The 22,138-nt window shown below is 35.2% G+C and overlaps 1 protein-coding gene across 10 annotated transcripts in view; it reads right to left on the bottom strand.

Annotated features, from left to right (window-relative positions):
• LOC141563008 (NEDD4-binding protein 2-like 2) overlaps positions 1 to 22,138 on the bottom strand; it is an 81,304-nt gene that overhangs the window by 15,911 nt on the left and 43,255 nt on the right. For 6 of the 10 annotated variants that reach the window (XM_074303514.1, XM_074303512.1, XM_074303513.1 and 3 more), the window contains 2 exons: positions 8,229 to 10,009; positions 1,096 to 1,181 (listed from right to left, as the gene is read on the bottom strand). In XM_074303514.1, the coding sequence (XP_074159615.1) occupies positions 1,096 to 1,181; positions 8,229 to 10,009 (1,867 nt within the window). Of the gene's footprint in view, positions 1 to 1,095; positions 1,182 to 3,857; positions 4,147 to 8,228; positions 10,010 to 19,905; positions 20,035 to 22,138 lie in introns of all 10 variants that reach the window. The other 4 variants (XM_074303516.1, XM_074303517.1, XR_012488304.1 and 1 more) reach the window with 3 other exon arrangements.

The raw sequence follows: 22,138 nt of genomic DNA, 5'->3' as shown, positions 1-22,138 counted from the left end.
CATAATTTCTCACTGCTTTAAACAGCTAATTCTCCAAAACTATAAATTGAAAAGATCTGTAATTTCATAGGTTTGGAAGCTGCTAGTAGAAAAACTTTCTATTCACACAGTACCAGCAACTTTTCTGTTGTTTATAGTCATAAAGAGCTGTCTGTACTAAGATTAAAAGACTGACCCAGGATCACAGAATTAGTAGATATCATTCTACAATTGGAATTTAGATCATCCAAAGCTGGCCTTCCATCCAATATACCACATTGCCTCTCCAGTTTATATGGCACCCAAAACAGAATAAAATCAGGGAAATTAAAGGAAATATGATACACATACACACATGTATATAACATATGGATATATGTATTTATATGGATACAGATTCAAGGATAGAGATATATGGTTAATGAAAGATAGAGATATAGTGGCAGATATATAGGTATAGCTGTAGACATAGAGAAACATACAAATACAAATAGATAAAGGTACAAACATAGATACAATGTTAGAGCTATACAGATAGATGTAGATACAGGTATAGATACAGAAAGATACAGATACATATAGTGCCAGTGATACATAGATACAAATAGATACTTCCAGATATAAGTATAGGCCTTGAGAGATATAGATATATAGATAGAGTTATAAGCACACCTAGACACAGGAATAGATATATGGATTTATAGATACAGGGTGTTCTAAAAGGCATAGTTCAGTTTTAATTAATATTTTTAAACTATATTATGACTTTTGGGATACTTTGTATCCAAATTAGTGGAGAAACCCTTTTAAAAAGATAGTTGCTGTATCATTTGCTATGGATAGCCACAAAATAGCTTGCTTAGAAAATCTAAGCAAATAAATGCTACTCTATTTTATTAGCTAGTTGTATAGCATATACAGTCAATTATCCATTCATATAATTTCCTATTTTATCTAGTAATAACACATTTTAATATTAAAATTTAATAGATGCCTGTTTTTTCCAGCTGCTTTTGGTTAAGGTGGGTGTGTGTTTAGAATATAAGTTAGAGAAGGTTTTTTTTTTTTTGGTTTGTTTGTTTGTTTTGTATGTTTTTTTAAAACAAGACAATATACCTCTACTGATGTCTTCCATTGCAAATAGATCATCTTTAATGTTTTCCAGTCTAGGCTAACTACATAGTCATCAAGCAACAAAGATTCTGAAAAAAAAAAAAAAAAGAAATGGGATATATTTAGTCACTAATGTCACAGAAGTCTTTTACTTTATATAGGAATATATATATGTATAGATAGATAGATAGAGATATATTTAACTATATAGATAGAGACAGATAGATATATAGATGTAGGTATAGATCTAACTAGAGATATAGAGATAAAAACAAATAAACAGATTTAGATGTAGCTGTAACTAGGCATAGCGAACAAATATAAGATAGGCTTTGACCTTAAAAATCCTCTAAAAATGTGAATTAAAACTTGGAACTGCTTCCAGATATCAGAATAACAGGAAGATGTTGATTAATGAAAAACACTTGGACTTATTGAAAATGGTTATTACACACATGTAACCAACCCTATGCATGTGTAAATTTTAAATGTGTGTGGCTATATATATGAAGTAGAAACAGCATAAGAAACAAAAACAACAAAAGCATCATTTCTAATGGTATATAGAAGCAACAAGGTTGTGCATTGGATAAAGTCTAGAGGACTAGAGCCATAGTCAGATCTTTGTCAAGACTTTATCACCCACTTTTAATCTGTGAGTAACAAATATGCAGAATATTATATCTTTATAATGAAATATAAGTGAGGCGTAATTTTGTCGTGTGGTATCCCTGCTACAAAATTCTAGCCACTTTCAGTTTGACTTATCAAACAAATCTATTCATACTGCTTCACTGACATTCTCTCCTTACTCTCCTTCACTGACAATTCTCAGCCTGGTCATTCCTCCTTCCTACTTTGCCTTTCCCTAAGTATGTTTTTTACCTTCTTTAAAAAACATAGCAAAACTTGATTTTCCCATGTAGCCACTTCAGAAATCTAAACCAAAATCACAGGCCCCTTCAATGATCCCCTTAACATTTCTCATGCTTACATCATCCTTGTAATTTGACTTTTTCTATTTAGCAAGTACTCCTAAAGATACTCATCTGGATTCTGTGTGTAGGACTCCCAGGGGTAAGGTGTTCTGACCAAGCCACTGTTAGTAACTTATATCCCAAATTCTTACCAAAGGAATCACTGGAGTATACTGATATGGTTAGAAATGTGTTCAAGGTAAGTCATTTTTAGCACCTATGTGGGAAAATGGATTGGAATGGGGAGACAGTGGAGACAATGAAACAAATTAGAAAGCCATTGTGATACTACAGGTAAGGATTATGGGGGCCTGAACTAATATGGAAGCAATCTGAGTAATGAGAAAAGATTCGATAGGAGAGATATTTTGAAGGTAGATGCAAGATTTGGCAGCTAATTGGTTATATAAGGTGAGAGAAAGCAAAGAGTCAAGATTAATGTCAAGATTATAAATCTAGGAACCAGAAAGATGATTGTTCCCTCAATAGAGATATGGAGGGGGTGGGTGAGTGGGTTTGGAGGAAAAGATAATGAATTTAGTTTGGGAACACTGAATTCAAGATGTCTTTAAGACATGTACTTTAAAATGTCAAATATACATCTGGTGATTCACAGCTAGAGGTCCAGAGAGAAACTGGAATGGATACCATGGATCTGTGAATCATCAGAACAGATATGATAATTAAGCCCATGGGAGATTGTGTAAGGAGTGATGTTTTGTTATGTAGGTGTTCTGAGCTGGGCCTAATAGTGAGTCCTCTTAATAGTTTAAACTTGGTACTGGAACAACATGAAGATTACTCATTATTAACAAAAGGAGATTTACTGAGCCACCATAGAAAGAGAACCGTATACAATAAGGACAGGCATTCAGTACAGCTCAAGCTGATTGAGCAGAGTTACTACTTGCTTCAGTTGTCCATTGTCTTCCATCAGCCAAGCATCAATGAACATCTGGAACTTCCCATAGCTGCTTTGTACTCAGGTAACCAAAATATGGTGACACTAGCCATAGTCTTTAATCCCTGAGCCAACTAAGTTTCAAGGATAGTCTCAATACCATTTAAGGAAAAACTATCTTATCTTTCAAAGGGATAAGGATTAGGATATAGTATCACATTGGCTATATTGTATCCCTGAAAATGACTCCATTCCCCACTAAGGTTGAGTTGTGGAGTGGTGAATCCAGAACCATCTCATCATGATCAGAAGTCCCAGTTACACTGCTCAGTTTCCTCTTAACTCACTCTCCACATTAGCTACCTTGACTCCATGCAGTTACAACTCCAAGCTGTCATCTGCATCCATTCCATCTCGTTTCCTTCTCCCATTAGAATATAAGCTCCTTGAGAAGAGGCTATATTGTGTTCTTATTTTTTGTATTTTCAGTGTTAAACACATGGTAAATGTTTAATGCCTTATCTATAGGCTAGCTTATTTTCCTTAAGTAGTATTAGAAACATCTTCAAGACTTAATTGGCTCAGGAGACTTAAGACTTGTGCTACTGATTATTTTAGGTACAGAGTCAACTCACAGGAGGGTGAAAGTTGCTTTGTCACAATTTACTGGTAGATCAGGATGGTTAATACAGAAGCAGGGAAGCTAGTCAAGTTAGTTGATTTTACATCCTTGTTGAATATTATTTCTATCTTATGGCTAGGTATACCTCTTTTTAACTCTTAAATGGGGGTATATGGGATGTTCAGAAGGGCTAACACTTCTGGTGTAGGACCTGCTCAGCTCTTTTTAGGGCTGTTTGTCCACATCTGATTTATTCAACTCTTACCTGTGGCTCCAAGAAGCTGCAGCATGCATAGAAGCCACACTCTGGTAAAACATCTTGGCTAAATCAGGTTAAGAGTAACCAAGAGGCTTCTAAACTGTCAGTGAGTTAGGGGGATATCTATCCCAAGCGTATGAATGAAGATTTCCTTTGGCAATGGTGTCTGAAGCACCTGTGGAGCTGTGGAGCATGTATAGCTTGGTCAAACATTGAAGATGCTTGGGTCATCAATTACATCCCATGGTATCCTCAGTCATCTCCATTTTTGTCTTTCCACTGGACTTCAATGACTCTGGAAGAAACAGTGAGGTTGATGACTTTGTGTAACTCTGCCTTCCTTAAATCCAGTTTGGGAGCAAGAAAAGACAGGGTGATCCCTGTGATGTCACTGACCCTCTCAAAAAAAGATGAACAATTGTTAGATGATCCAATGTCTCATTTTATTGCACTTTCAATTATAAAATAACAAGACTAACCTGAACCAAGTCCAATCTATGACAAAACTGATGAAGTTGTCAAGTGAAAGTTTAGAGAGAAAAGAAGTCCCAGGAAGACACTGATACATTGTTGGTGGAGTTGTGAAAGAATCCAGCCATTCTGGAGAGCAATTTGGAACTATGCCCAAAAAGTTGTCAAACTGTTCATATCCTTTGACCCAGCATTGCTGTTATTGGGATTATATCCCAAAGAAATAATACTAAAGAGTGGAAAGGGACCTGTATGTGCCAAAATGTTTGTGGCAGCTCTTTTTGTTGTAGCTAGAAACTGGAAGTTGAATGGATGTCCATCAGTTGGAGAATGGTTGGGTAAATTGTGGTATATGAAGGTTATGGAATATTATTGTTCTGTAAGAAATGACCAGCAGGAGGAATACAGAGAGGCCTGGAGAGACTTACATCAACTGATGCTGAGTGAAATGAATAGAACCAGAAGATCACTATACACTTCAACGCTGTATGAAGATGTATTCTGATGGAAGTGGAAATTTTCAACATAAAGAAGATCCAACTCACTTCTAGTTGATCAATGATGGACAGAAATAACTATACCCAGAGAAGGAACACTGGGAAGCGAATGTAAATTGTTAGCACTACTGTCTATCTACCCAGGTTACTTATACCTTCGGAAGCTAATAATTAATGTGCAATAAGAAAATGGTATTTACACACATATATTATATCTAGGTTATATTGTAACACATGTAAAATGTATGGGATTGCCTGCCATCGGGGGGAAGGAGTGGAGGGAGGGAGGGGATAATTTGGAAAAATGAATAAAAAAAAAAAAAAAAAAAAAGAAGTCCCAGGAAAGAGTATTGGGGATGAACCCCGTTAGGAGGTATGACATATTTGATGAGCTAGCAAAGGAGCCTAAGAATCAGTAAGAGTCTCAGCAGGGGGAGAGCTAGGGGAAATAGTGTCACAAAAATCTAAAGAGGGAGTAACAAGAAAGAAAGGGTGGTCAAAATTGTCAAATGCAACAGAAAGATCAGGAAGGATAAGGACTGAGAAAAGCCTATCAAACTGGCAATTGAGAGAACACTGGAAACTTTGGAGAGATCAATTTCAGTTGAGTGATAAGGTCAAAAGCCAGACAACAGAGAGTTGAGAAACAAGAAGGGAAGAAATAGAGGCAATGAGTTTAGATATATTTTTCTAAGGGTTTGACTGAGAAAGGGAGGTGCACTTAGGAAAATAACTTGAAAGGATGATAGAGTCTAATAAAGTTTTTTATTTATTTATTTTTTTCCCTAAAGGACAGGGAAGATGAGAATGTTTGAAGATAGTGGTGACGGAATAGGTAAATGAAAGAATGAAGATTACACAGTGAGGGGGGATGATTGAGAGGATAATCTATCAGAGGAAAAGGAGGGAATAAAGACCACGTGTGGAAGAGTTGACCTTAGCAAGAAGAGGAATTGGAAACTGGAGGAAAAGAGGTAAGAGCCAAATTCCCTGCCTTTGTATCGAATATCTTGATATACTCTGTGTGTGTGTGTGTGTGTGTGTGTGTGTGTGTGTGTGTGTGTGTGTGAGACAGAGAGACAGAGAGCAATTCTTGTCCTGTCATGGGCTGGCTTTTGTACTTAGGACTTCAGAAAGTTATGTCAATAAGCCAAGCCTTAGCAAAATGCCCTCTACTTTTTCAGTAAAGTATAAAACAATACTTCAAGTAAGGGAATTGGGGGAAGGAGGAAGAGACGATATAGAAGATTTGAGGAGAAAAGGCTTTAAATAGCCTTTTTTGCAAGTGGGATGGGCAATCTATTAGAGAGGAGCAAAATAGGATTCTTTGCTAGTATAAGCGCCCAAGTGAAGTTAAGTAACATAAATTTGTAAGTGGAGACCTTAGGTTGGCTGGCTGAACTATCTTCATTCTGCAGCAAATTAAGTAGAGTGAAGAAGATTGGGAGCAGTAATCAAAAGTTTCAGTTTGGTAAGGCAGGAGTGGAAATAGGACAGAGAAAAACACAAGATATTTGAGAATAGAAGACAGTAGAATTGAACTGATTAATTTGAGAATTCAGATTGGAAAGAAAGAAAAGTGAAGTTAAAACAGGAATAACAGCCCCAGAAAGTCCAGGATTAGAGGGCACACTGGAAACAAAGAACAGGGTCAGGAGAGGTAACTCAAAAGGAGAGATAAGATGGAAGATTATGATCAGATATAGGTTTGATAAGTATTTTATCATGGAAATTGAATACTTATAGTCCAGGATGCTACCATCATTGTGTGGTACTAAGGGAGAGTCAAGGAATAAGTTATAGAATTTGAAGAGACTAAGAAATTAAAGAGAATGGCCTGGGGAAGTAGTAATTTAAAAAAAAAAAAAAAAGGAACCCAACAATGATGATAGCTAACATATATGTAGCTTTGGTATTTTCAAAGTGCTTTATATACATCGTCTCATTTGATTCTCACAACAATCCTGGAAGGTTGATGCTAATTTTATCCTCAATATACAGATAAAGAGACTGACACTGGCTGAAATTAAGTGATTTGCCAGGGTCACAATGCTAGGAGGTTTTTAAGTCAGGATCCTCATCACTTAACCTTTCTCAGGCTTAGTTTCCTCATCTGTAAAATAGGAATAATAATAATAGCACTTAACAGTGTTGGATTGTGTAGATCAATGAGATTTTACAATTTTTAAAATTAAAAAACCAAATATAAGTGAATGAATGTGCCATATAGCATATTTTAGAGGACAGAAAATGAAAACCCATAGCAATTCTTTAAAAGCTGGGAATCACTACTTTAAAGCATTAATAGGATTTTAAAATGTCCCAAACAAGTCACTGACTCTGCCTATCTGGCCATAAAATTTGTTGCTAATTTTTAGTAAGATGTTTTGGGGGCTAAGCTATCTGAGAATACCAAATTGCAAAAGAAGGATTAAGATCAGAGTAGAAAAGTGAGCAAGCAAGGTGAGAGATAATAGTTGCTGTTTTACCTAGGGATTTTTACCTGGGGTTCATGAATTTGTTTTTGTTTTTAATATTTTGATAATTATGTTTTAATATGTGGTTTCCTTTGTAATCCTATATATTTTATTTTATGCACTTAAAGAAATTCTGAGAAGTGGTCTGTAAGCTTAGCTAGACTAACAATGAGATCCATGACATTAAGACCCACTGCCCAATTAGCAAAAATTGGATATGCATATCTTAACTTCATGTCAGCTAATGTCTTAAACATACCTGACAGTATATGATTTTTTAAAAAGACAAACAAGTTTCATATGAAATTATTTAGATGTGTACACTAGTCCATCTTATAATGAATACCATTGTTTATATAAATGGATTTTTCTTTCCAACTCAAGTCACAAAATTGGGAAGTGAACTTGGAGGTCACTCAGTGCAAATTCCCTTTCTTTCACAACATTTCTCAAAGAAGGTTATCAAAGCTCATCTTGAAAGACTGTTATTGTTAATGTTGCTCCTATTCCTGTTTTTTTTTCCCCCAAAGATTAATGTATTGTTACATTTCAACCTGAGCTGCACAATTTTATTATAACTGAATGAAGACAGTAGGGATCATGTACCAACTGGGAATTTTGACAAGATGACAGGTTGTGAGGGAAATAAGAGTTAAATTTCCTCAATAATTCCTACATCACTTATTTATCCAATCAGACTCTCAATCTTCTCTCTTCATTCTCCCAGAATTTATTCAGATTAAAAATACCCTTATTTCATTCATTCAAAATAACTAATAGTGAAGAAAAAGCACAATTCATGATGAATCTTCTGATTGCAAAACTGAACTATATGAAAACAATAAGTGAAACACCATGTAATAACTGACTATAAGACAACGTGCAGGATGAGACTAGAAAACTCATTTTAAGAAAGTGACCAAAAGAGTTACCTATTGGCATTCCAGGAGATCCAAACAGATTTACAAGTTGGAAAGCAAATCTCTGAGATAAGGCCAGACCAAAGGAATTAGGCATGACCCTTAGTGAATCTTGACTATATTCAGCTTGTACACATTGTATGGACTTGGATTCATTTCCTTTGTGAACTTTGGCACCAAAACTTCCAGAAAAAACATCAAAGCCAAAACTAGGATGCTCAGAAGAAATTTTAGCAGGTAATAAAGTTTTGGGCTTATGATTTGAAATTTCTGAAGAAATTAGTTCTACCTCATTTAGTCTATTTCCCACTGTTTGTGATTTAAACATCAAAATTATTTTCTCACTTGTAAACAAAAACTTCAGAACAGCCCTTTCAGGGAGACACAAAGTCTGTCTCAGCTGACTGAATGATACATCATGAGACTGCAGTTCTCCTCCAGGGTTGGCTGGAAGATCTATGGGATAACCTAGTGATAGATTACATTGGAGAGTCATCCCTTCTAGCTTATTCTTCTCTTCATGATTCACTTCAGGACTTCTGTCATTTTCTACAACCAAAATGTTTTTAAATATTTGACTATCTGTTATCAAAGCATCCCTCTTCTCTTCTACAGTAACCACAGCTTGTCTTGGCAGGTGAAAGTTTGGAGCCAAATTAAAAATCCTTCTGGGTCTTCCCTTCTTAGTAATTATGGCTGATGTTTTCCTTTGGACACATATTTCAGGCAAGTTGCTTCTAAGAACATTAGCTTCTGTCCCCATGAATGGAATTAGGTCTGTAAGTTTATTTGGAGAAGATGCCAGTTCCTCATTTCTTAATGCATCAGCATTCTCCTCCATCAGTGCTTGCAGATGGTTTCCTGAATCCGTGCCTTTATCTCTGTAGACAAGTCTCATCAGTTCTCTAGGGCCATCAGGACAAGTCTGTCTGGAACACCTAGATTTCTTTTGTCTCTGTGGGTTTATAAAGTTACGAGGCCCCTCAGGCCAACCAGTAAAAGAAGTCTGTGTGTCCAAATCCCACTCCAGTTTTTCATCAGATAATGTGGCTGAGAAAAAAGCCCAACAATTTGTTTGATTCCTATTTGCTCTGTGCCCATATTTTAAATTTTCATATGAAGAATTAAATCTGCATTGATTAGGCAACATTTCTTTATCACTGAGGCATTCAGCTGACATGCTATCCTCCTCTGTGAAAACACAAGTGGCCTTAGCAGACACAATTCTATCCTTAATGCCGAACACCACAGAGTGACTTGGTTCAGCATGACTATCAGCCTTCGTTTCAGAGCATCTGATACCTGGTATATAGAGATTATTCTGTTTTCCTACAAAGTTTTGAACTGTTGTCTGATGATTATACATATATCCAAGTGCATTTTCATGGGGAATGGATGTCAAACTTAATTGATACAAATTGTTACTTTCTGCAGTCGAGTCACACCTTGGTGGATTTTCCCAAGTTACAGACGTGACAGAGTGAGCATTTGAAATATATTCTTTTCCAAGCTCAAATGTTATGCTTTTACTACTTTCCTTATTGTGCCTATTTACAGAGTTTACTGATGTACATCCCAGATCTCCAATAGACATGGAGACTAAATTTCCATCATTCTCTTCTTCTGAGTAATGCTCTTCACTTTCAGATATGCCTTCATCCTCTGGCACAGGATAATTTAGGGTTCCATATGATTTTTTCTCCATAGATTTAGCATTACTATTCTTCAGTTTCCTATTTCTTCTTCTATTTCTCCTCTGACTTGCTCTGCTAGGTTTCTTCAATTTTTCTTCTCTAAATATAGAAAACAGAAATTAGAAAATTTATGACTATGCTACTTAATTTACTATGCATGACAAAATGATGGTGTTTTGTATCATGTAACAATATTAGCAGGTTTCCAGGACTATCCTCATGCATGGAACTGAACAATTTACATAAAAAATAAATTTAGGTTTAAAATTCCACTCTCAAATAATTTTTTAAATCAACGAATTTTACAAAATAGCTTTAGTGGCAGTCTCTTGAAACAAGGAAATTTTATCTTTTTAATATTGCCTTTTAATCTATCAATAAACAAGTGAGATTTCTTAAAGTCAAGAAGTAAACTCATTGTGAGACACATTTTTGTTCATTCTCAGAACATCAATGTTTCCTAATGGATCAACCCAACCAAATTCGACATCATTTATTAAATTCCTAATATGTGCCAGGCATTGTACTAATGCTAGGCATATAAAGTCCCCCCCAAAAAACACTTACCTTTAAGGAGCTCATTTTTTGATTTACAAAATTGATCTGTGATACTGACTTTTCATATCAATAGATAGCCATTCCTGCAATTGTTTCCAAGATGTGGGGTAAGCAAATACCCTAAATGACAATGATTCCTTCTCTGTCTAGCTTATAAAACAAATTTACCCTATTTAGATATTTGGTGGAAGTCATTTTGTTTTAAGGGACTTCTCTTTGGTGTCATTTTATACAAAAATGTGATTGTCCTTTTTCTAATAATGAGAAAGTAAAAAGGAATAGGAAAGGGACAGTATAGGGAATAAAGGAGGGAAGTAGAAAGAGAAAAAAGAATACAGAAATAGGAATAGAGACCCCCCCCCAAAAAAAAAAAAAGCCATGCATGGTGAAAGAAAAAGAAAGAATACAAAATGAAGCAAATACATCATTGACCTTAAGAGCTGAAAAGAGTAAAGCAGAATTTTACTGACCTTTTACTTAATTGTTTTCATTTCCAGATTATGGAGTAATTTACGAGAGGTAAGAGATGAACAACTCAATATTTTATCTTCTAACTAGAAGACAAAAGTCTTTTTTGATTTAATTGAATATTGGTTATTATTATTATCTCAGGGGTCAATGGAGTAAATGTTTTCAACAATTATACTCTTGAATCTCAGTTTTTTTCATCTGTATTAACCTGTAGTACCTCTCATATAGGGCAGTTGTGAGAAAAGAATGGGACAGTGAAGTGGTTTCCTAAGATTAAGCAGGGCTGTCAACCATTCTTACCCTCCTTTGTACTTTTTGGTGGGTGGGTCCATTCATCCCTTCAGGAATACCTATCTCTCTAATTTCTCTCAGCTACTTCCTTCAGACAGACTCAAGACCCAAAACCCCATGTCCAAAATACAACAGAGGCTTCCATTGGGCATCAAAATGTAGATTGAATCAGGGAAATGGGAAATTGGGCCCAGCTCCAGGGCTCTAGGCAAAAAAAATTGGGGGCATAATGGCAGCTGATGTTACACTCAGAGTCTTTAGAAGTTCAATACTCAGACATGACCAATCAGCTGAGAAGCAATCTTCTGGGAGAAAGGGATTACAATTGGGGAGAATAGAGTTGTATGCAGCTGGGCCAACTGAGATACCCCCTGGAGAGGTGAAATCTGTTCCTCTCCAGCCTATGGATCCCTTGCCTTCAGGCATACTAGGCTTGACCATTTCACCTCTTGAGAATGCTTACAAAACAGTGCTTATCCATACACTGATGTGGGAAACTGGGGAATGTGTAGATAATATTACAGTCACTAATACAGGTAGACAATGTGTGACTTATCAATCAGGAGAAGGAGTAGCATCAGGTTTACTGATACAGATTCCTAATAAGCAATCTGGTGATATTTACCCAGATTTTGACTCCAAGCAACAGAATCCAGGAATATTCTGGACTGCAGCTGTTACCGCTGACCACCCTATGCTCACTACCTACGTAAATGGCATACTATTGGAAAGGTTGGTAGACACAGGTGCAGATTGTATAACCATTAGAGGTGCCAGCTGGCCCAATCACTGACCAAAGATTAAGGCAGACACCTATATGTCTGGCATAGGAGGACCAATAGCAGCTGAAGTTAGCGGTAACAGGAGCTTTTATTCTTGTTGTAGTTGAAAAAATCACCATCATTCTATGGGGAAGAGACATCTTACAACAGTGAGGATTACAATTTAGTACTTCGGCTTTTTAGGCAGGCCTGCTATTGAAGGCCTTCCTGTACTCTCACCTGTTCCCATTCAATGGAAAACTGATGTCTTTAATCGCCAGATGATGTGGAGAGATCCAGAAAGTGGTGAATGGAAGGGATCAGATGGGTTAACTGCTTGGGGGAAAGGGTTTGCTTGTATCTCTACAGATGGAGAAGGAATCAAATGAGTACCAATGAGCTGTATTTGCCTTATCCATTGGAGAAAGACTGAGCAGACACTTGAAATGAAGGAAATGACCCAAGAAACATCAGATGGTTCCATCTCTGATTATGTGTGCCAATGAACAATAAAAATTGTCAATGAGACTGCTGCAGGACTTCAAAACTTGCAATGAAGTAATGGACAATAGATTGGTTTTGAACTACTTCTAGGACTTATGGACATATATAATTCCTCATGTTGATTCATATTGTTTGTTACTAGTTTGTGTTATATTACTATGTGCTTGTGCAATACCTCCCATGCTGATGGATTTGTGTATATCTGTTTCAAGTAAGACCCTTCAGTCCAAAGAAAACCTGCTAACAATATCTGGTTTGGTGTTTTCACCTCTCTTCCTGAGAAGTTAGGGAGGGTGTGACCACCTGTATTCTAAAACAAAAGAAAGCAGGAGATGTAGAGAGCCAGAACTCTGGAGAAGTATACTTGAAATAAGGAGTTAACTCAGTGGAATTGATGAGATGATTGTTCTCTAGTTCACATATGTATTTACTACTTAGCATGGTGATATAATGGTTCTCTGAGTTCACATATAATCAGTATGCTGTAATGATGTAATTACAATAAGGTATATAAGGACTAACAAGGATTGGAAGACAAATATTTTATCATTGGCTATCCTTGTGGTGGCTCTCTTCCTTTCTACACTATGAGGGAGACTGGCAGACTGTTGGAAGAAACTGGGGACAGTCAGTCAGACTGTGAGTCAGACTGCTGGAAGAGACTGGAGCAGACTGGTTCAGACTGGGAGACTGAAGGAAACAATAAAAACTTTGGACTTTATTCCTGCCTATTCTCATGGTGATTATTCTGCTGAAACCAAAGCTGGTCCCAAGGCTTTCCAGAAAGCTAGCCTGAACATTATAGAAGTAGAATTAAGAAAGCAATATACACAATGACTACACCAATGGAAATGGGGATAACAAGAACAAAATAATGATCAAACTTAGCCCCATGAAGAGAAACAAGATTATATCTTTCTAACCTTCTTTGCAGAAGGGTTCTGAAATACTGTAAATAATTTCAGACTTTTTGATTTATTGTTTAGTGATGCTTTTTAATTCTTTGTTATAAGATATCCTTTTCAGGAGTAGGGGGAAAAGACATACATTGGGAAATGTAGGTGATGTAAAAATAATATTGATTTAAAAAATAAGCCATCAGTAACCTTGAAGGCAGTTGACACAACCTTTGGAGAACAACTGTCTATGATCTTTATGTCATTATCTGATTAGTTCAAGATTTCATAGGTATCCAGGGACTTTTCTCTCTCTGTATAAAAAGTAATCCATTGGTACCTTTACACTTTATGCAATTCTTCTTGACATATTTCTATGAGTCATTCATAGAGGAGTTATTTCATGGCCTAAAGGCCTCCCTATTTTTCTTCTATTTTTGTACACCAGTGAAGCACTTAGACCACCTATTATTCCTTACTTTTGCTACATGACCAGCTCACTTCCTTCACTAGGAATATAAAGGATGAAATCTTTTATACTTCCGCTTGCCAACATAATCCTTATTGATAGTAAAATACAGTATGCTCACATCAATCATGCATTTTTCTATTTCCTTTTGGTTTACTTGCCATTGTAATTTATAGTATTCTTTGACTTAACACTTTATTGTAGTACCAAAAGAAAACTCCTAGTAAAATAAGGACTTTTAGATCAGCAAACAGCATAAGATTACTAAAAGAGCTGTGAAAATTTTTAAATATAATACAATCATTTTTTTCTTTCTGTTTCATTTTGTATCCAACACATTACCCATGTGAAATGGCAGTCTAAGACATAAATTGATGAAATCATGCAATGAACTTCGATGGATAAATAATATATGTTGCAACTTAAGAAATATACATTTTAAAGTATCTTTATTGGTGACCTTTCCCACTCCAAGCACTGATAATTTACAATACTCTCCCCTCCACTTAAACATTCTCTTTTAACAAAGAAAAGTTAAATAAAATTGAAAAATCGATGTCTGATAGAGTACGCAACATTCTACAACTAGTCATCCACCTATATAATTGGTCTACAGGCATTTATTATATATCTATTCTGTGTGTATCAGTCTTGGTGCTGGGTACTAGACTTACAAATACAAAGAATGAAACCATCTCTATTCTTAAGGGATTTGCATTTATTAAGAGGAGGGAAGAGTATTTCATCATCTACTGTAGAAAAGATTACTCATAGCAGTGAATCTGAATTCAGATGCCATTTTTTAAAATTTGATTATTGTAGTCATTGTATAGATTGTTCTCTTGGTCCTACTCTTCTCATTATGTTATTTTATATTAAGTCTTGCCATGTTTACCCAGATTTCTCATAGTTGACATCTCTAATGATAGAAAATTGTATTCATATGCCACATTTTGTTATTTTCCAGTAGATGGACACCTTTGTTTCTAGGCTTTTGGTGCTTACAAATAATGCTACTATGAATATTTTGCTACATTGAAGAGCAATATATTTTTGTGGACAGGATCCTGGGCTTGGAATCAAGAAGATTTGGGTTCAAAACCTAATACTTACTAGCTGTGCCACTCTGTTCCACTTAAAACTCTCTCATCTTCAGTTAAAAATGTCCCACAATGATTCTCCAGAGTTCATAATAGAAGCAACAAAATCTTTCACCTTTCTTACTTCCTGGATAACTAGATCAATCTCTTTTGAATAATTATGGCTCTGGGAAAGATACAGAAACTTCTGAGGCTCAATGTAATCAGCACCATGTCATCCATGAATTCCAACACTTGAGGAATATCACCATCAATAGGGAAGCAACCTTCTTTTGAATTCTGCATAGGAGATTCTCCACATTGCTGGCAAACCCATTTGATAAGCATATGTGTCCCTGTCACATTTTCTTTGGCATTGCTCAATGGACTGTTGTGCAAAGTTATCTCCATGGTTCTCTATGATATGTCACTGAAATTTAAAGGACCTGAACATAATGGTAGAGATAAATTTCATATGAAAAAAGAAATTTGAAAATGTGAAAAGAAATTTTCACATGTGAAAAAAAATTCACGAGACTTTGCCCAAGAGTCACACAAGTAGTAACATTGTGCCACCTAGCTGTCTCTATATTTGTAGGAAATTGCCAGCAAAAGCCTGTTTCCTTCTCATCTATATATATATATATATTTAATCAAAGATGATTTCAATAGGTTTCTTAGATGATGCTCATAAAGATTTTAGAGATAGGAAAAAAAAAAGGTGAGTGGCTGTGTGAAGTCCGTGTTAGCTCCCTGGAGGCCTCAGAATCAGCCAGAGTCAGGATAAGCAAAAGTCCTTGGTCTTTAGGGGTAGAAGTGAAGGAGACAGACAAAAATGCCAGGAATTTTGCCAAGGATCCTTCCTTGATTCTAGAGTTCAGAATCTCTATGAATCTCCACACTTTTCTCCTCTTTCTCTGAGGCCAAGTAAAGTTCTCTTGCCTCTCTCACTCCACTCCCTAATCCTTCTCGACAATTCTCTTAACCTCAAGCATTGAGATAGCATTAACTGTGAGAAGAGAAATTCCAAACATGCTAATAGAGTTATTGTCCAATAGGTAATTAGTCTTAAGTGCTTGGTTGTCTGATTCCAGTGCACCTATTCAGAGTTTCAGCCCTTTACAAGGTTGCTATCTTTTTAGACATCTCTTTTTTCCTTTTGTTTTTGGTGGTGGAGGTGGTTAAAAAAAAAAAAAAAAATCTCCTTTGAACATTTCCATTTTTTCATTCTTTTGCCTTCTTCTCTTGTAGACTCAAAAATCAATTCCTGGAAATCTGTAAAAATGTGTCACATTCAGCATACATTACTTCTCCATCTCTTTGACCAAGTTCAGGTGGTCTTCTTAATTATATGCTCTTTAATGGTCTTGCTATGTCTTCACCTAATGTGTTTAATACTTTTTAAAAATAGTGTTTGGGAGAACTAATGTTTGCTTTCTAGGTGTTATATAAGAAAGTCATTGCATATACTCATAGCATAAAGACATAAATCTAATGCCTCAAGTATCTTAAACTGTGGTTTACAACTCCATATGGGGTCTCATAACTGAATGTGGAGGTCATGAAATTATGATTTATTATGAGTAAATGTTTGCTTTGTATACCTATCTTACATGCCTATATAACTGGGGTCATATAAAATTTTCTCAGGCCAAAAAGGGTTATAAATGGAAAAAGTTTTATGTATCAACAAAAATAAATAATGAATTGTGTCAGTCTGCAGTCCTTCTGCACAACTTGTGTCAAGTAATAAGACTGATTTGAGTCTTTAGTTCCCAGGATCAGTTATATTACCTTTCTGGTGCACTATTTACTCTAGCTCCTAAATAGTGCCCTATACATATTAGGTACTTAATGAATAAATGAACTCCATAGTTCCCTGGTAAGGATATAGGAAGTTAGGAGAGATTTATTGAGTTGATTCTAAACTCTAATTCTAAACACACAACAGTTCATTTATAAAATCAATAATATAAATTATATTCCTTCAGTTTACTTATCTGTGCCTTTTCTTCTTAAAAACCTTAAATTTCTATTACAAAATCTTCAATTTCTAGGAATAAAGATTTTGGTTATTAAGATAACTGAAGAACACCTTGAGAGTTTTTAACTTATAAAAACATGGCAATTAAATTTACACTAATTTTAAGATCAATGAAGAAGCACAAAATTCCTTATATTACAATGAATATAAAATGAAAAAAAAAATTAAATGATTTTCTTATCAGTCACTACTTTGTCTTATAAAATGTAGCTCACCATCAAATTACTGAGAGAGCCAGCCTAGTTCCACAACAGATACCCACATACTACGGTTATACCATTAGTACTTTTGTTTTTAAAAAGACACCATACCTTGAGTTTAAAACACTAAAGTAACTCAACAATTACATTTTGAGGCCTTCCAGGATCTAATGAACGTATATTAGCTACCATAAGCAAAAAATACATACCAAAGATCAAATATTTAAAGAATTTGCCCTAGTCTTTCACTATAGTTTCGAACTGTTCATTCACTGCCCAGTGATTAATTGATTAATTGTACCAAAAATAACCTTTGATAACATTTTGTTCTTGGGAAAATACCTTTTTAACAAACAATTGTTATAAATATGAATTGATATGGTCCCCTGTTAGCTATTAGCTTGGAAATTAAAAAGAAAAAAATTGTCATAGATCTAAGTATACAGCTTACTCAAAACATACTGGGAATGTTTCTATTCTGTAAGTAATTATGGAGGAATAGGGAAAAGATGAGAATGAATAGATGGGTTGCAATGTCTAACAGTAACACACTGATGTGATAATCTGCAGAAATATGAGTAAAGCTAATGCTTGAAATAAAATATATTTAATTAGAGAAGGAATGAGAAAGTAAAAGAAGACTTGGAGAGAATCTGAAGGGGCTTTTAACATTTTAAAAGTTTTTAAAGTTTGATGGAATTAATTTTACACATGTAATTTCACAAACATTTTTCCTTTTCCTTGATGCAAGAGTATTTTTAGGATTATACTCATGCCTATAACTCATAATTAAGGCCATTTCAGGGATCACAAATTGACTGGGGTGAGACAATTTTCTTGAGAAAACTCAGCAACAGCTGGAAATGATGACCAAGTAGAAAAGAAGTTAATGGATAAAAATAAAGATGAAAATGAGATTGAGTGAACTGAAGTTGATTGAGCAGTAATAATCAGTGAAAAAAGAAAAGTTTCAAGGAGTGTTGTGTTTACACAATCATTCTAAGGGACACGGTGGTAGGAAAATACTAAATCAGACAATTCCATGTATAAGATGTAAGTAACATTGTCGAGCTGGGTGAGCTTAATTGCTGTTTGGAAGGACCTCCAGAAGGCAGGTAGAAGGATTTAAAAGTACTATGAAACTAGTCAATTGTGCATATGGAAAGTACTTTAGAAAGGTGAACATTGGTAACTCAGGGGATACCTATGTTATATAAACTGCTGGTGAGCATTTTTTAATAATGAGGATTTATATATAAGCAGATGTGGAAATCAAAAATTGTGCTTATTACAACCACCTGTTGAAGGTAGATATCTGTGTGAATGACAACCCATTTATGTCTTTTTATCTTATAACTAATCCATGCCTCCCATCAGTTCGCTTTAGAGGATCTACCCAATCTTCCTCTAGGTCTTTTTATAAACCACAGTTTATAAAAACAGGAAACCAAAATGTGAATTTTTAAAAACCAAATGTTACTATGACATAAAAAAAGGGAGGGGAGAAGCATGTTTTAGGGAAACTCAAACTGTCAAGAAGCATCCTTAATGCATCCTTTGTCATTTTTTTTTTAAGCCAAGCAAAATGAAGGAAAACAATAAAGATAAAATTTGAGCTAAAAGTTTTAGCTACTATCAAAACTCTAAATTAGGTTAAACATAATCAATTAATTTGGGAACATAAGCATGGTTTTAGGTGACTTACAAAGACATTCCAACCTGTAAATCTAGTCCAGTCATTGCATACAATTTCCTCCATCTGAAAAGTCCTCTGCAACACTTGATGATCTCATAGCCTCCTTGCCAGTTATTAGAAGAACAAATTTCATTTCTAGAAATGATGACCTGAGATGACTTTTCTGCATCATAAATTCTCTATTTCAGATAACAGATACTATTTGAAATGAATTGTTATTATCAATAATAATGAGTTCAGCATACCAAAGTGATTAGTATACTGGTAGACACATAATAGACCTGCCCACCTTTTCATTCCTTCCTTCTTAAATGTAAATTATTCTTAAATTCTTAAATGTAATTATCATACTCATTATGCCTATCCTTATAAAAGAAATATAGAACTTGCTAAAAAAAAATTTTAAATCAAAACTAGCATTTTCTTGACATTTTAATTTCTTGGAATGAATATTTAAGCCATATCTTCTCAACAGTTTATCAACAAATCCAGCTAAATCCCAATTACTTCAACTGACTAGGTCAAATACAAAAAGCTTTTTATTTTACCTTAACAGCCTTGCCATCTGTGTAGAACAAAAGCTGATGAAATATGGATTCAGTGTTCTAATGTGATAATTCAATCTATGACATTACATCTTTCTCATGCTATTGATATACTACTTAGCTGCCAAGACTCAATTCACTTTCTGTTCCTTTATTAAAATGTGACTTATGTCATTTTCACTGCCAAGAAATAGATGAATACATTTTGCATGTACAGTCAATATCATGACAAACATAAATAATTCTGTCATGCATTCCTAAGAATTCATAGGTCTAATATTAAAAATAAAGTTTCTCACACCTAATAAAACTATAATTAAAGACAAAATAAACTGGAGAATTAATCTGCCTCTATATAAGTTGTAGATCTAGCATAGGTTGGGGTCAAAAACTGTTTTACTAGTAACAAAAACAGATATGGAGTGAACATTTGAAATCTGTAAAAAGTTAAATCTTTTTGGTTCATCACAGAATGACTTACAGTTTCTTTAATTTGCTGTCCTGCTAAGGAAAGAAAGGCCCTTTCTTTCTCTTGATTCCATTGACCTGCCTTCTTACCACCATTGCCTTTTACTCTGAGCAGATACCCAGACCTCTTTTGGGAGAGACCCTAGAGAGGACAGAGGGGAGAGTTTTCAGAAATTGAATACAGACAAATCTATGGATACAGTAGTCTACATACTGCTCTTATATACTCTGGGTTTCTAGTATAGCACTGAAACGATCTTTTTACTCAGTGGTTCATCATTTATCATGATCCTAAACAGGGATTTCTCATATTCAAATACCTCTGCTAACCCTATTCCTTTTACATTTAATAGAATTTGGGCATAAATAATCTGTAACAAGTCTACTTGATATAAAACTGAAAGTAGTTGCAAAAAGCATTATGTGAATGGTGTAATGTAAGGAGTACAATGCAGTGGCTAGCGTGTTAAGACTTGGAATCAATCAGAAGAGCTGATTTTGAATCCTATCTTAGACATTTACAGCAATATGACTTGGGCAAGTCACCTAAACTCTCCCTGTTTCAAATTCCTAATTGGTAAAATAGAGATATTTTGTAGTACGTACTTCACTGAAAAGGGCTGTTGTGAGATTCAGGTGAGATGTATACGGACTACTTTACAAATCTTAAAACACTATATAAAAGTTCATTATTATTTTTATTATAACTGATAATAGCTATAATATTTAAGTTCTATAGCTAATCTTAAATTCCAGGGTATGTCTACCATTGTGAAGTATATATGAAAAACTATGAGAAATGTTATTTACTACAAAAATAATCTCTTCCCAAATGGAGAATATCCAATATACTATGGATTTCACTGATGTGTAAAACAGAAATAATACTTTTCTCAGAAGGAAAAATGTCTCAAGTAGGCCAGAACTGTGTTTATACCTCAGCAAGTAGGGAATTGACGGCTAAAATTAAGTAAATTTGTTTCCTTATAATATGAAAAACTTATTGAGGGTATTTTAAATAACAATCAGAAAGTTTTTTAAAATGGTCAATAACCATAAAACCCCTTTAAGCCACTTTTATCCTATGGGATTGTGAGCTAGAGAGTGCATCCTGGTGGGCAGAGATTTGGTCCTGCCAAAATTTTTTGCTGAGTGATGAAATTCAGTGAAATGTAATCTGGAGGGGCTGTTTAGAATTCTTCATGTGATGGAGATCATCCAGAAGTCTCTTAAGTGGAGGCTGGGAGATCAAGTCCAGAACCAGATAGTGGAATTACCCCCGAGGTGTTCTTAGGCAGGTTCTTAGATCGGATTAACCAGAGAAAGCAATATGCTTGAGGTGATTTCCAGCTGAGTAATGTATTCAATTGAAGGAAACCAAAAAGAGAGAAACAATACACTGAAAATATTTCCGAAAGACAATAAGGAAGTCACAGGGTAGAGGCAAGACATTTAATGGCATTTGAGATTCATAGAAAACAAAGCTGACTAGTTCCATTCAACAAATATTTTACTCTTGTCCCTGGCATTTGTAGGGTACTACCACTTATGATGACTAAACCCTATCTCACCTAGTAGAAGCATAAAAAGTGAACTGGTCAAGCTTTCATGCTATCATTTTCCTTGGAAGGCCTTCACAAACTTTGGAGCTAGATCTTTTGAGATTAGTTACTGTTAGAATGTGGAGGTGGCTGGAAGGTGCCCAGGACTGGTCTTCTAATTTATCTAGTCAGGCAACATTTGTCCTGTCCTGAAGGCAGCATTTGCTGCAGCAAAAAAACAGGATTCCCTATAACAGACTTCTTTTGGCCTTCAAAAAATTGGGGAAACATAAGAGGGTGGGAGAAAGGGCAGTGGATGAAACTTGGAACTAGATATAATAGCAATAAATTAAATGTGGAATGGATTCAGATTGAGTAGAGGATCTTGGATCTGAAGGCTACAAGGCCAACTACTTGCATGATGACCAAAGGACTAATATTCCAATTTTCTGGAAAGCAGGTAAAGCAGAGGTTCCTGGTAGACAGCTAACCTGTCCTATCTGAAAGTGTTCCTTCAAGGCACAATGGTGGCAGCAACTATTTATAGACTATCTTGAGAGTTTCTGAGAAGTTTGCTGTTTAGATTGATGATTTCAAATTCTCCTAGGTAACCATCTGCAAACTAAGATCAGGATCCACATAATGGGAACTGGGGAAAACAATAATAATGAAGGTTTGTAAAGAAAGATGAAAAGATGAAAACTT

This window comes from Sminthopsis crassicaudata, chromosome 3 (genome assembly GCF_048593235.1).
Source record: "Sminthopsis crassicaudata isolate SCR6 chromosome 3, ASM4859323v1, whole genome shotgun sequence".
Classification (NCBI taxonomy): domain Eukaryota; kingdom Metazoa; phylum Chordata; class Mammalia; order Dasyuromorphia; family Dasyuridae; genus Sminthopsis; species Sminthopsis crassicaudata.
Note: the sequence above shows the minus strand (reverse complement) of the source record. Positions and strands in the feature narration are given on the sequence as shown.